This window comes from Oncorhynchus clarkii, chromosome 21, assembly GCF_045791955.1.
Source record: "Oncorhynchus clarkii lewisi isolate Uvic-CL-2024 chromosome 21, UVic_Ocla_1.0, whole genome shotgun sequence".
NCBI classification, from domain to species: Eukaryota; Metazoa; Chordata; class Actinopteri; order Salmoniformes; family Salmonidae; genus Oncorhynchus; species Oncorhynchus clarkii.
In genome coordinates this window covers 43056569-43072243 of record NC_092167.1, presented here as the reverse complement: position 1 = coordinate 43072243, position 15675 = coordinate 43056569, and the positions used below count along the sequence as shown (strand labels likewise).

At 44.5% G+C, this 15675-nt stretch overlaps 2 protein-coding genes across 2 annotated transcripts; one reads left to right on the top strand and one right to left on the bottom strand.

Moving 5' to 3' along the window:
- Window positions 1-4735: 4735 nt before the first annotated feature.
- Window positions 4736-8303, bottom strand: LOC139379476 (myb/SANT-like DNA-binding domain-containing protein 4). Its single transcript, XM_071122293.1, has 11 exons — window positions 8065-8303; window positions 7698-7768; window positions 7434-7610; window positions 7282-7343; window positions 7113-7199; window positions 6984-7025; window positions 6742-6915; window positions 6627-6662; window positions 5973-6528; window positions 5580-5691; window positions 4736-5485 (listed from the first exon to the last, which is right to left on the bottom strand). Exons 1-8 carry the CDS (start codon window positions 8220-8222, stop codon window positions 6627-6629), a joined length of 807 nt encoding a protein of 268 aa, XP_070978394.1. The 5' UTR covers window positions 8223-8303; the 3' UTR covers window positions 4736-5485; window positions 5580-5691; window positions 5973-6528.
- A 741-nt stretch (window positions 8304-9044) lies between these two features.
- On the top strand, window positions 9045-13606 carry LOC139379475 (zinc finger protein 16-like). The gene is made up of 3 exons (XM_071122292.1): window positions 9045-9936; window positions 10185-10403; window positions 10648-13606. Exons 1-3 carry the CDS (start codon window positions 9045-9047, stop codon window positions 11361-11363), a joined length of 1827 nt encoding a protein of 608 aa, XP_070978393.1. The 3' UTR covers window positions 11364-13606.
- Window positions 13607-15675: the final 2069 nt, after the last annotated feature.

Genomic DNA, 15675 nt, shown 5'->3' with positions numbered 1-15675 from the left:
GCGTTTATGTTAGGACATCTCTCTCAGCAGACAAAACATTACAAACAGCTAGCAGCAAAGTAGATTGGTCACGAAAGTCAGAAAAGCAATAAAATGAATTGCTTACCTTTGATGATCTTTGGATGTTTGCACTCACGAGACTCCCAGTTACACAATAAATGTTCCTTTTGTTCGATAAAGATACTTTTTATATCCAAAACCTCCATTTGGTTGGCGCGTTTTTTCAGAAATCCACAGGCTCGTGCAGGTCATGACGGGCAGACGAAAATTCCAAATAGTATCCGTAAAGTTCGTAGAAACATGTCAAACGTTTTTTATAATCAATGCTCAGGTTGTTTTTACAATAAATAATCGATAATATTTCAACCGGACTGTAGCTTTTTCAATAGGAGAGAGAGAGAAAATGTCTGCTCCAAGCTGTTGGGCATGCAAAACTCTGCTGGCACCCAGCCACCCACTGACGAGATGTGATTGTTCTCGCTCATTTTTCAGAATAAAAGCCTGAAACTATGTCTAAAGACTGTTCACACCATGTGGAAGCCATAGAAAAAGGAATCTGGTTGATGTCCCTTTGAATGGAGGGAAGGCATGCAATGGAACAGAGAGGTTTCAGGAAAAACAGCACTTCCTGGTTCGATTTTCCTCAGGTTTTCGCCTGCAATATCAGTTCTGTTATACTCACAGACAATATTTTGACAGTTTTGGAAACTTTAGAGTGTTTTCTATCCGAATCTGACGATTATATGCATATTCTAGATTGTGGGCCTGAGAAATAGGCAGTTTCATTTGGGTACGTTTTTCATCCAAACATGAAAATACTGCCCCCTACACTCAACAGGTAGAGAGGAAAGGGAGAGAAGATTACAATTTGGTCCCCATCTTTCAAAATGTATTTCTGCCCATCATGACGTGAGCCATCAATCAACAGTTGTATTGAGAGTTGTATTTTTCCAGTGCTTTGCATGCTATTAGTGAGAGATGGTGATTCAAAATGCTTAACAGGAAAAAGTATTATCTGTAATCTGGTAGGCTCACACACACACACACACACACACACACACACACACACACACACACACACACACACACACACACACAGCAAAGAGAGATAAAACCCCTTCCATTAGAGAGGAAGTACACAGCGCATCACTTACCCGTTTTCCATCACAACACAGGTTACCAGGCGGTTCCCAGACTCTCTACACAGGAAAAACACCCCTCACAACAACACAGACTGGATGGAACAACAGTGTGCTATTCATCATATGTTTTGGATGGAGAGGAGTTGGGTCATATATGGTATATGGTAATAATGTGTAACTATTTTTTGATTCCACATCGCTATGGCTACCTGTCATTATCTCACAGCCAGCTTGACAGTAAAACGTTTCAATTTGAGTGGAACTGACACTACTGTCTGATTTGTGCCTCTCTCCTCATAGCCTCGGACAGAGGAACAGAGTGTGACGAACAAATGAATAACCGTGTGGTACACTGCATTAACCCTGCTACTAATGCGCCTTTCTCATTTTAACTATGTGCATATAAATGATATATTAACCAAATCCAGCAATTATTTGTCTGACTTCTGTATTTTTTCCCTCTTCATGTTGAGTTATGTGCTGTCCATAACAGCAGCACTTGAACATATGCAGTTAGGTAATATATACCACAGGCTTTTGTAACATGACTAGGTTGTCTTTATGAACAGAGCCACCTTTCAACACATGCTGGTTGGTACACAACAGGTCTAAATGTAACACACAGTCATTTTATGGAACGTCAGCACATACCAGACGTCATACATTTACATCGTTTAACAGACCTTTCTCACACCTAGCGACTTACAGTAGTGAGTGCATACATGTTAATACTGGTCCCCCATGGGAATTGAACCCCCAACCCTGGCATGGCAAGCACCATGCTCTGCCAACTAAGCTACACAGAACTGTTGTGCCTCCTCCCCATTTGTCATTGTCCCAAATGGAATTCAAAACATAATGTATATTTTGTACTGTGTTACAATTTATAATGGCTTGAGATGCCAAGACAGTGGTTGTAAATTATAAATGTACTTTTTTCTCTCACCTTTTTCCGAAATGATTTATCAGCTCATAGCTCTTCTCTTTCCACAGAGGGTTCTACATGGAACAAGAAAGGGTTCTACGTGGAACCAAAAAAGGTTCTCCCTGGAACCAAAAAGGGTTATCCTATGGGGACAGTTGAAGAACCCTTTTGGAACCCTTTTTTCTTAACTGTACCACCCCTGATCATGTGACGCTTCCTTTCCAGCGTGTGTGAGCAATGTGTCCGTATGTTTTGTTTCTGGTTTAGACCCAGTTGCCATCGCATTGGTGTCTATAAGAGATCCACCCCGTTAAGCAGCCAGGAACTGACCATTTCTTTTCAATGGTAAACAGCCTGAGTGAAATATCTAAATTTATCCACCATCATTGGTTGACGTTAGGATTGTGTGTCACACTTACAGTGGCTAGCTGGGTGGAAAACTGTCCTCTCAGGGAGAATGTCACAGGATAGGAGCAGACTGACCTGTCACTCACAGTGGACAGAGTCACCTTCTCTCTCCTTCCACAGTGGATCTGACTTTGACAGAGGACATGTGTGGTTGTTCCTGTCACAGAACGGTGTCAAATCAGAATCACCCCTGGACACACACACTCTCTCTCTTTCTCTCTCTCTCTGTCGCTCTCTCGCTCTCTTTCTCTCTCTCAATCTGTTGCTCTCTCTCGCTGTCGCCGACTGTGGCTATGTGCATTAGTCACTCAATGTGTTAAATTGAGAGCCCTACAGTAACATCTCACTGAATATTTCAACTCAAAAACTCCAAGCTCAGCTTTATGTAAGCATACTTTGATTCATGAGTTGAAAGCACTGATCTATTTGATTGATTCCGGTATTACAAAGCCTCTCTCAAAGATATAGTTCTCCAGATGAGTGCTGTGCTTCCAAAATGTAACTACCACAACCAGGATGAGTCACAATATCTTCTTTATATCTTATTGGTGAAAGCAAAGTGATGCAATTAACATCAATGGCACATCTCCACCCACAGATGCCCTGAGGAAAACCATTTGGATTCATTTCTCTTACATTATCAATGGACCAATCACATGTAGGCTATTGTAGGTTCTAAAGTGTGACTTATGGGATTGGATCAATACATTGCACTTCTCACTACGCGGTTTAGGATGCAATCTATAACCACAGAGTATCAGTCAAACCTTAACGAGACGCTTCAGCGAATTAAATGTAATCACACTGATTTGTCATTCAGCATGATATTTAAATTCTTAACCCCCTGCTATCCCAAAAGCTCCAAAATATCTGTTAGTCACTTCTCATCCTTAAAGGGATAGTTCACTCAAATTACAAAGTAACATACTGGTTTGGAGACAGTGGGCAGGTAAACAAAAGCATGAATTGCTGTCTTATCTTGTCAGTATCAGGTACCAAGGTAAGACCCAAGTGCAGACTGTGTGAAGTAACCATGTTTATTGTAACAGGTGCAGGCAAACGACAGGGGTCAATAATCCAGAATAGAGGCCAAGGTACAGGACAGCAGGCAGGCTCAGGGACAGGCAGAGTGGTCAGGTACAGGACAGCAGGCAGGCTCAGGGACAGGCAGAGTGGTCAGGTACAGAGTCAGGACAGGACAGGACAGGACAGGACAGGCAAGGGTCAAAAACCAGGAGGATGAGAAACTGGAAAAAGCAGGAGCTGCGACACAAACCACTGGTAGACTTGAACAAACAAGACAAACAGGCAACAGACAGACAGAAAGCACAGGTATAAATACACAGGGGATAATGGGGAAGATGGGCGACACCTGGAGGGGGTGGAGACAATCACAAAGACAGGTGAAACAGATCAGGGCGTGACAGACTGTTTCTAGGGTAAGGAAAACAATATATTGTCAGACTATTTCCAGGATAAGGAAAACAATATGTCATTTCGGTAAGCCAACCCTGGGGCCTGTTGCACAAAACTAGGATAAGGGATTAAGACAGGATATCTTGGTGATCCTGGCTCAATTGATCCGTAATCCGGTTGCACTAAAGATGGATAGGGGGCAGGAGGATATGTTATGGTATAAATTACCATGGAGATTTATTCTGTGGAGCTAGCCTGCTCCAGACCAGGCTAAATTCCAGGATCTATTTAATCTCATCCCTAATGTCAGTCAGCAGTCACCACAAATGGAAACCAATAGTTATTTCACTGCTCACTATACATTGTTATCACATATAACTAGACCCACTGTTATTTAAACGTTTGTGATCATTAATTTCAATGATTTTGGATAAAAAATGATTTTTAGATGATGTTGCTATCATTAGATAATTTACAGTTTCCCATAGACTATAAGGCTATATATAAAATGCTAGAATATTAGGGCCACAGAGGGGAAAGAAACACAAGTCATAATATTGTAACCAGTTGTTTTAAAGGAGGACAGTTGTTAAAATGACAGATGTGGGGCATTTCGTGAAATTGTACTTCAGTATGGTTTCATAAACAAAGACATGCTGATGTGCCAGAATATTAAGTATCACATTGTCATAAGTATCAAAACTGTAAAAACAATATGTAGCTTTTCTGCAGAAAGAACCAGCCTCATAAATGTATGACTTTATCCTTTTTCTTCAGTGTGGCCCTAGTACTCTGTCATATAAACAAATACACATTCCATATGAATATAAAAACACAATGTGTAACATTATGTTCCTTTATTGAATAAGGACAAAACAAAGCAGGTAAACCATCAGCTCCTTTCAAAACTGAAGTCACAGTGACTCTACAAGATGGAAAGCACAGAATCTAAGCATATTATACAAAATGATACATATACAGACCTTTGAATGTGTATAACACACCCTGCATGTCTGCACACTAAAATAAATGCAGGACAAATCCATACACATCAACTGAACAGACAAATGAATGGATGCAGTAGCCTCCCTGCAGCCTTGTATTACACACAGTATACCGCACAAACATCATAAGAGGCCAAATTCGTCAAAAAACGAACCCAAAAAAACCCAAATTCCTCTGCCACCGCAGGACATATTTAACCAAAATTGAAAGCACACATACTAACTAAAATAATTCAACACATATTGGTCCCTCAGCAGCCGACCACTGTCGTCATCAGGGAAGATTGCCGGATTGTCCCAGTCCATGGCTGGTGGCACTCTGGGGGCCCTCTCCTTCCTCAGGCAGGCCACATTGTGAAGGACAGCACAAGCCACAGTAATATCACATGCCCTAACAGGGCTGACCCTTAATTTGTGAAGGCAGTGAAAGCGTGCCTTCAGGAGGCCAAAGGTCATTTCAACTCTGGCCCTGGTCCTGGCATGGGCATGGTTGTAGGCCTGCTGTGCTTCCTGGGGGTCTGTGAAAGGTGTCAGGAGAAAAGGCTGGCAGCCATACCCCCTGTCTCCCAGCAACACACCAGAGAATTCACCTGTCAACACAAAATCTCATCATTACTACCTCATAAACACAGTGATATTCTTGACACAGCCATGATGGTTATAAATAGGGGTTGTGTGGCTTACCTTGTGATAGGCACTGATAGATTTCAGAGGCCCGAAAGATTCTGGAGTCATGGACTGAGCCAGGCCATTTTGCCACAACATTGCTGATCACACAGTCAGCATTGCAGACCATCTGAAATCATAAGATGAGGAATATTACACCAATCAATGCACATCACTGGCAATGCAGAGTGTTCGTCAATGGACAATATCAAAAAGTTATGTTCACCTGAACATTAATGCTGTGAAAGGATTTCCTATTCACAAAATCGGCCTCATGGGCACCTGAGGGGGCTTTTATCCTTATGTGTGTGCAGTCCACTGCACCAATGACATTGGGGAAACCTGTCACACAAAGTAATGAGTATCCTACTATGTGTTAACAGTTGTCCTGTAATTTGTAGATCCTCTTACCTGCAATCCTATAGAACTCCTCTTTGATGTCACAGAGTCTTCTGTGGCCAGGGAAGGAGATGAAGACATCTGCTAATGCTTTGATAGCCAGACACACACTCCTTATTGTGCGGCAAATTGTGGCCTTGTTCAGCTGTTCTGCATCCCCCACTGAGTACAGGAAGGCTCCACTAGCAAAAAAGCGCAAGGCCACACAAACCATTTGCTCCACACTCAGTGCATGGCTCCGTGCAGTGCGGTGCTTAATCCTGGGACCCAGTAGTCTGCATAGATACCTGATGCCATCTGCAGAAAACCTGTATCTTTCATATAGATGGTCATCAGGGAAGGCCAGTGGGTCCAACCGGTCCCTGAAGACCCTTTCTCACCTGAAGGCTCTCCTCAGCACAAGTGCTTCTTCATCCACCACATCTCGCACGAATGGGCATGCCATTGTCAGAGCAGAAAGGAACACACAATTTTGGGCCTTCATATAGGCTAGTGGCCACACCTGGTGCTGGGGGGGGTGGGCAAAAGAGGGCGATGCCTTATAACGATGACTTGGTTGTACTGATTGCTGGGAAAATAAAAAAAACCTTAGAAAGATGCCACCGTCCTGTGTGCTCACAATAAGAGCTCATATGTCATGGCTCACTTGACTTTACGAGAATATACCTAATTTTTATTTTGAGCTGTGTCATCTTCTTGGAGCTGGGGGAGGAAAGAAAAATAATGATTAATACATTTGTGTTACAGTTAGCATACAGTGTACATTGAAGGCATATCTCACCTCCCTCTCAAGTTTTTTTATTTCAAGGTCCAGTTTCCTAATTGTCCTCTTTTTTATTTCGAACTCCAGTGCAAGATTTTCCATCTTTTTCTTCTTGTACTGAATGTCTATGTCTGCCAGTTCTATTTGGCACCGGAGGTGGTTGCCATACAACTTTCTGATAGCTTGTGAGCTCTGTGAACACAATACAATTAGCGCAGCTGGAATTTGGCAGGATGTGGTGTCCTTTTATTAATACGCACTATGTTGCCAGGCTGGTTTTCCCACTGTATAGCATCTGGGTCCTGTAAAAGAAATTAGATTTTTTGATTTTGATGAGGACTCCTCACCATTGTAGAGTAAATAGTACTTTCACAGTCTTAACATGATACCTCATGCCTTCTGGAATCCAGAGAGATGGTCTCCTCCTCATCATCGTCTCCATCATGTGCTGTTGCTGCTGCACTGGGGCCTTCACCCTATCACATTTAATCGGATTCATATTGAAGCTAGTAGACAAGACATGCCAGGCCTACAGTATGCCTTTGATGGAGTACTCACTGGATCAGCATCGTCTGGTGCTTGTGCTGGTGGCTCTAACAGGAACACAGTGCTGCCAGACACTGCAAGGCAATAGGTAAACCAAAGTCAGACAGTCCAAATTGATTCAATATGAATGTGGTTGTATCCCATGTAGAGATGGAAGGACATACCTTGAATGAAGCGGGTGGCATCTTGGGAGGAACCTATGCTCGTCTCTTTCCCCCCAGGGATCCCCTCTAAGACGGGCCTGCCTTTATTTAGCTCCAAGGCCATGTCCTCTGCTGGGGTAAGGTCAGCCTTTGGTGACCCACCACCCGTGCCTTGTCTGTGGGTATTCTTTTTCACTGCTAAAACAGTACAGACAATGTGTGAGCAGGCACCTTCTGGGTACAATATATGCTTGTGCTTTGTTAAATATTAGTCAGGGACCATACCATTCTGCAGAATGTTCTTGTATTTGATTTTGACCTGCTGCCATGTCCGTTTTGGCCCGTTCATGTTTAATCTACACACACACACACACACACACACACACACACTTAATGGAGTCACACTGCAAAAAATTACTTGGTATTTTTGTCTTGTTTTCAGTAAAAATATCAAAAATTTTATCATAGCTTTATACAGTGTGATGGAGTTACTTTACACAATTTCACTCATATCTGCAGTGCATTTCAATAAAAAAAATTAACCGTTTCATAATTACAGTACAACTGCATTTTTGGAGATGTGAATTAAATATTTGAATTGTAATTGTGATGTTTCAGCGGAGCGGTGAGTGTGTAATTGTGCACTACTTACGCATTCAGGCGGTCTGCAATACTTTGCCACGCTTTTTCTCTTTGCTTTATCACTGTGGCGGTGTTGCCTTTCTTCTTAATTATATCTTTTACCTCCTCGTATGCCTCCATGAGGATTTGTGCTTCCGACGGGGAAAAGTACGCGGCTCTAGTTGCCATGGTAAATCAGTTAATCTGTGATCTGTGGCGGGGTCTATTTGAGTGAGCCGTGAGCGCGCACCTATCCAGGATTGGTTTCACCTGGCTTAATGAATCCGTGTCTGCTCATCCTGGCTTGGTCTTTGTGCAACCAATTAAGCCTGGACGCACATGTTTTGGCTTCATTGAGCTCAGCTGAGTCATTTATCCCGGATGTCTTAATTCTACTTTTGTGCAACAGGCCCCAGGCTGTGTATGTGTATGTATTAGACCTCTCCTCACTTTCGCCTGGTGGCTAGTTCAGAGGGGTTTTGGGGCAGGGGGGTGGGGTACTCTGGCAAAGACCTCCTGATATAGAACGACCTATATGCCTCCATAACTCCCTTTCATGGCATGGACAGTTACATCATAGAATTATGTGGTAGATTAACCTAAATAACGTTTCTGACAGGAAGGACGAGTCTAGTATTAAGTCGTAGAATTTAGAGCGGCTGTGAAAGACTAATGGATTCAATAGGTCCACATTGTGTGGCTATTTGGTCAATGCTGACCCCTGCTGCAGGCTCGAAGAAAATACAACAACAAAAGACTAACGCCTCGATCACACCAACAGTATTATTGCATTGTGGTACACCAGAAGCTGCCTTTGCCTTGCAGCATTGTGTTGCAGAGGCAGTTGCAGTGTGGTTCATACGTTGGATTTATCAAACGTATGCATCAAACTGCATGTCTACATTGCTTGACAGAAATGGTTGCACACAAATCCAGATGATGCTGCGTACCATTTGCGCAATAGTACTGTCGGTGTGATCAATGCCTAAAACATGGTAGTTCGTGGAGTGTATGGAGGGTGGCGCTACTTCTCAAATCCACCACCCGTTTGCACGGAAATCTGCGCTTGAAACTCTTCTCTGTGGCGCATTGCTGGATGTCTTTCAGCATCTTCAGAACACAGTAGCTAGCCTGTTAGCTAGAGCTTCAAAAGATATGAGCCGCAAAAGAGACCACACTTTTACCGAAATAAGCCTTTCTCCCGAACCTCAAAACGCATTCATGGACACTCCGGTGTCTGCAGCGCGACCCGATGAAGATGTATTGGAATTCGAGCCCGACGAGGAGCTACTCTGCTCGGTGAGCGACATCACCGAACACCTTGGGAGAAACATAACAGTGGTGCTCGAGACTGCGTTGTCCGAAATCAGGAAAATGGTCAGCGTCAGGATACGGGTTCTGAAAATGGAGCTTCGGGAGAAAACAGACGAAATCGAAGTCTTAAAAACGAGACTAGAGGTGCAAATAGACGGTAGGGACCCGTATCCTGGAGGAATGACCACCGAGGTTGCATCTGTATTCAGGAAAGCAGACTTCCATTCAGGAAGCAAACACAACAACAACGACCACAAGAAAGCCAAACCAGCCATGCCTGGTGTGAAGAAAGAAAACATCAATGCCATTTGCGACTATCTGATGAAAGATAAGAATTCACGGGGTGCTGAAACGGACAGCGACCCGAGCAATCCTTCTTCTGGTAGCGACAGGGACAGCCGCCACGATTCCCAGCCGCACTCCCTCAACCATCTGTGGCCGGACAGTGGCATTCCTGACGCGGGGCATGGGGACGGGGAATCGGACTCGGCCACGGATGACATATTTGACATGTCGCTACCATCAGGAAGCAAGCGGATCCACGACTATGAGTGGATGACTGGGGTGGAGTACACGTCGGATTTGAAAGGTAATCTCATCAAAAATTCACTGCACCAATTAATCACTAACCTCATCAATCACTCACTGTACCAATCAATCACTGCTAATATTAACATTGGCAATGGAGTAGGGACGAACTTTGGGATTTATATGCTGATGTTATCCAGTCCTGCCACATTGCATGTATCTATGTTTCTATGTAGAGGCTGTATAGAACCTCTGTACTTTTATATAAATGGGTGTGATTAAACACAAACCATATGTTTGTTTTCTGAGGTATGAGGGAGCCTAAATCGGAGAGTGCCAAAACACCAGATGAGGAAGATGATGAAGAGGGTGACGAGTCAAAAGAAGAAAGGAATGATGGATTGGAGCATCCCCCAGCCCCTCTCTCCCATGACACAAACAGCCCCGACTTTCCCCTGCACCCCCAGGGCTCTCCAGGAGGGGAGGGGGACAGTTCTTTGGAGGCCCATGTGGATCGACTAGAACCGGGTGAGAGAGGAGATCGATGTCCTAGTTGACACGCGTAAACATTTGCATCCTATACATCGTTCATTTTTGATCTCTCATCATCGTCTTTCTTTGTGCAGTGCGTTGTGCTGATTGTTTTAGTTATTTTGTGCAGCCTTCTGACCCATCCTTATTGTCTTTGGCTGCATGTTCCTATTGCACGCTGGTGACCTAGAGGACAGAGTGCAATAACCATAATCATTACATCTGTCTACTCTGTTCACAGGTCAGCAGTTTACCTCCCACACATACCTCTGCCCACTGTGTGGAACCTTCTGCCCCGACTCCTTGTTCCTAGAGGAGCACCTCAAACTGATCCACGGCGACACCACCGGCACCCACAGCGCCCTGCAGTCCACCTCCATTGCTCCCCTCTCTCTGGGAGAGGGTAGCAGTGACTCCAAGCGGGGGTTGGCGGGGCTTGAAGGAGGGAGCATTCCTTCTGGAGCTAGGGGGATGGGCCTAGCAAGAGGAGGAGGAGTCGGGGGAGGAGTAGGGACGAGGGAGAAGAAAGTGGAAGGGGGTTACGAGTGTGGAGATTGCGGCCGCCATTTCAACTACCTGGGCAACCTGCGGCAGCACCAGCGCATTCACACGGGGGAGAAGCCCTTCATATGCCCAGAGTGTGGGGAGAAGTTCCGGCACGCTGCCCGATTGAAGAGTCACCGGCTGGGGCACAACGGAGGCCAGAGCCCCTTCCCCTGCCCCCAGTGTGGGAAGGGCTTCCCGGTGCTCTCCGGCTTAAAGAGACACCAGCGGGTACATACGGGGGAGAGTCCCTACGCGTGCCAGCAGTGTGGGCGGCGCTTCAAGGAGCTGGGTAACCTGTACACCCACCAGAGGATTCACAGTGGTGCCACACCCTACTGCTGCCAGCAGTGTGGGAGGAGCTTCCGCCACCTGGGCACCTACAAGAGCCACCGCTGCACCCCCACACAGTGACAGTGACATTCTACCCCGTTACCTTAAAGCTAGACTGGCTAACTGCTAAGTCTAGCCTAGCCATCACAGAAGCCTATTGATATGCTGTTAACTGAGGCAGGAACATTGTCTGAGTCTAAAGACAAGCCTCATATGGACTTAAAAGAGAGGGAGACTGTGCCATGATGAAGAAGAGGTCAAAGGGCATCCTGATGAAAGCCATGGCCTCGTTCAAATAGTACAAAACACATAATTCCCTCTTCTGCACCCTTCCTTGAAGTAATCACTCATCTAATAATAATACTTTTAATTTATATAGCGCTTTTCATTACAAACAAGAATCTCCAAGTTGCTTTGAAAACAAAAACAAATGTAGGGATCTGGCAGTTCCTGTTTGATGGTCTTCCACAGCTTCAGATGTCTAGGCAGTTCAGAAAGGCAACCGGTAGCAGTAGCTTAAGTGGCAGGAGTGTCGATGATACAGACAGGCATAGAGAAACATCAGTCAGATACCAGTAGACAGGCCTGGAGCTCTTCATCAGAGAGGGAGAAATGTCAGTCAGATACTGGTAGACAGGCCTGGAGCTCTTCATCAGAGAGGGAGAAACGTCAGTCAGATACTGGTAGACAGGCCCGGAGCTCTTCATCAGAGAGTCAGGGAGAAACGTCAGTCAGATACTGGTAGAAAGGCCCGGAGACTCTTCATCAGAGAGTCAGGGAGAAACGTCAGTCAGATACTGGTAGACAGGCCTGGAGCTCTTCATCAGAGAGGGAGAAACGTCAGTCAGATTCTGGTAGACAGGCCCAGAGCTCTTCATCGGTCACTCAAATGTATTTATAAAGCCCCTTTTTACATCAGCAGATGTCACAAAGTGCTTATACAGAAACCCAGACTAAAACCCCAAACAGCAAGCAATGCAGATGTAGAAGCACGTGGCTAGGAAACACTCCCTAGAAAGGCAGGAACCTAGAGAGGAACCAGGCTCTTCTGGCTGTGCCGGTTGGAGATTATATGAGAATATATGTACATGGCCATTAAGACCAGATCGTTCTTCAAGATGTTCAGTCGTTCATAGATGACCAGCAGGGTAAAATAATAATCACAGTGGTTATAGAGGGTGCAACAGGTCAGCACCTCGGGAGTAAATGCCCGTTGGCTTTTCATAGCCGAGCATTAAGAGGCCGAGACAGCAGGTGTGAGAGAGGGAGTCAAAACAGCAGGTCCGGGACGAGGTCAATTCGTCAACAGTTGAAACTGGATCAGCAGCACGACTAGGTGGACTAGGGACCGGAACAGATAGAGACGTCGTCAGCCCAGGTAGTCCTGAGGCATGGTGCTAGGGATCCGGTCCTCTGTGATGGGAGAAAGAGCAAGAGGCATGTCGTCTCCTCTGTAAGTAGCTAGGCTGGATCATCCACTGTCAAAGAGTAACACCCACCTGGGTGATGCTTTGGTGGCTATAAAAACACCAGAAAAGACCAACGCACCTCAACAATAGTCTGGAACAGAGGTGAGTTTCTGCCATTCCCTCACACCGCAGTCCACATTCATATTTACAGAGCTCTCTGCTTAGGCGACCTCACGGCACCATGGCAACCCCGGAACTCTGACATGTCAGATCTGTGATTACTTCGAGGAAGGAAGGATGCATTTTAGTAGTATAGCCTTTTGGGAAGAGGACGCACACTAACAGAACAGTGTGACTGCTGCCACCATGTGGACTTTCTATGTTACTGCACAAATGAAGCTTCATGGTGGCTCTGTCGAGGGCTGACTACGTTTTAACCTCACCTACCAATGACTTCTGTTCAGAGCAGATGAGTTGGCATTTTATCATTTGTAATAACTATGCTGTAACCTGTATTACTGACATTATATTCTTTACACGTTGTTGGTATGTCCACGTTGTTGGTATGTCCACCTGCATGATGATGATGACATGTCATTCGTTTTTGTGATCTGATATCTGTAATCTACCCCTTTTAAATTCACCCCTCGGTTAACAGGCTAGTTATCTACAGAGGTTCAGAAAAACGTTCATTTCAAGGGCAAAGATATACCAGTAAATAATGACCCTGCTTTTCTCTATTCACTCTAGTTGTTTAGCTAAAAGCAGTCAGGTGTTTAGAGAGTAGGGACATGGAGTTTTCTGCATTATGATGCATTTACAAGACACTACCACGGTCATGTTAGCCCACCATTATCACAACATGGGGAATATTTCAATAATGCTATGCAAAGAACAATATTAAACATTCTAAAAGTTGTCCCATCTCTCTCTCTATATATATATATATATATATATATATATATATATACACACACACACAGTGGGGAGAACAAGTATTTGATACACTGCCGATTTTGCAGGTTTTCCTACTTACAAAGCATGTAGAGGTCTGTACTTTTTATCATAGGTACACTTCAACTGTGAGAGACGGAATCTAAAACAAAAATCCAGAAAATGACATTGTATGATTTTTAAGTAATTAATTAGCATTTTATTGCATGACATAAGTATTTGATCACCTACCAACCAGTAAGAATTCCGGCTCTCACAGACCTGTTAGTTTTTCTTTAAGAAGCCCTCCTGTTCTCCACTCATTACCTGTATTAACTACACCTGTTTGAACTCGTTACCTGTAAAAAAGACACCTGTCCACACACTCAATCAAACAGACTCCAACCTCTGCACAATGGCCAAGACCAGAGAGGGTGTAAGGACATCAGTGATAAAATTGTAGACCTGCACAAGAATGGGATGGGCTACAGGACAATAGGCAAGCAGCTTGGTGAGAAGGCAACAACTGTTGGCGCAATTATTAGAAGTTCAAGTTGACGGTCAATCACCCTCGGTCTGGCTCCATGCAAGATCTCACCTCGTGTGGCATCAATGATCTTGAGGAAGGTGAGGGATCAGCCCAGAACTACACGCAGGACCTGGTCAATGACCTGAAGAGAGCGGGGATCACAGTCTCAAAGAAAACCATTAGTAACACACTACGCCGTCATGGATTAAAATCCTGCAGTGCACTCGAGATCCCCCTGCTCAAGCCAGCATATGTCCAGTCCCGTCTGAAGTTTGCCAATGACCATCAGGATGATCCAGAGGAGGAATGGGAGAAGGTCATGTGGTCTGATGAGACAAAAATAGAGCTTTTTGGTCTAAACTCCACTCGTCGTGTTTTGAGGAAGAAGAAGGATGAGTACAACCCCAAGAACACCATCCCAACCGTGAAGCATGGAGGTGGAAACATCATTCTTTGGGGATCCTTTTCTGCAAAGGGGACAGGACGACTGCAGCGTATTGAGGGGAGGATGGATGGGGCCATGTATCGCGAGATCTTGGCCAACAACCTCCTCCCCCCATTGAAGATGGGTAGTGGCTGGGTCTTCCAGCATGACAACGACCCGAAACACACAGCCAGGGCAACTAAGGAGTGGCTCCGAAAGAAGCATCTCAAGGTCCTGGAGTGGCCTAGCCAGTCTCCAGACCTGAACCCAATATAAAATCTTTGGAGGGAGCTGAAAGTCCGTATTGCCCAGCGACAGCTGAAGGTCTGTATGGAGGAGTGGGCCAAAATCCCTGCTGCAGTGTGTGCAAACCTGGTCAAGAACTACAGGAAACGTATGATCTCTGTAATTGCAAACAAAGGTTTCTGTACCAAATATTAAGTTCTGCTTTTCTGATATATCAAATACTTATGTCATGCAATAAAATGCAAATGAATTACTTAAAAATCATACAATGTGATTTTCTTGATTTTTGTTTTAGATTCCGTCTCTCACGGTTGAAGTGTACCTATAATAAAAATTACAGACCTCTACATGCTTTGTAAGTAGGAGAACCTGCAAAATCGGCAGTGTATCAAATACTTGTTCTCCCCACTGTGTATATATATATATATATATATATATATATGGCTGGCTAAAAGTATTCCCAATACTGTATGTGAATGTTGAACACAAAGAATCACCAACTTTTCAAACTGTTTCGGTAAACAATGAATATAAAAATGTTTGATGGAGAAATGCTAATCATTGGCCGGCTGCGTTCTAATAAACATTCTTATGCGGCGCTTGTGTTGTGGATGTACTTTTCCGCATCACTTCCTCTATTGACGAAGACATCCTGACACATTTAACATATGAGTCATGTAGCGGATGCTCTTATCCAGAGCGACTTACAGTTAGTGCATTTCTCTTAAGATAACTAGGTGGGACAAACACACATCTCAGTCATAGTAAGTACCTTTTTCTTTTAATAAAGTAGCCATCAGCAAAGTCTTCTCACACACCCTACTAGAAGGAGAGAGATGGCAGGCTCCGTGT

Bases quoted from the DNA above. Each gene is read 5' to 3' on its own strand.
- LOC139379476 (XM_071122293.1), bottom strand. From the start codon at position 8,222: ATGGCAACTAGAGCCGCGTACTTTTCCCCGTCGGAAGCACAAATCCTC. The intron at 7,344-7,433 runs GTATGTCCTTCC...ATTGCCTTGCAG, and splicing joins TGCCACCCGCTTCATTCAAG to TGTCTGGCAGCACTGTGTTC. The intron at 7,026-7,112 runs GTATCATGTTAA...TTTCTTTTACAG, and splicing joins TGGATTCCAGAAGGCATGAG to GACCCAGATGCTATACAGTG.
- LOC139379475 (XM_071122292.1), top strand. From the start codon at position 9,045: ATGGAGGGTGGCGCTACTTCTCAAATCCACCACCCGTTTGCACGGAAA. The intron at 9,937-10,184 runs GTAATCTCATCA...TTGTTTTCTGAG, and splicing joins GTACACGTCGGATTTGAAAG to GTATGAGGGAGCCTAAATCG. The intron at 10,404-10,647 runs GTGAGAGAGGAG...CTCTGTTCACAG, and splicing joins TGTGGATCGACTAGAACCGG to GTCAGCAGTTTACCTCCCAC.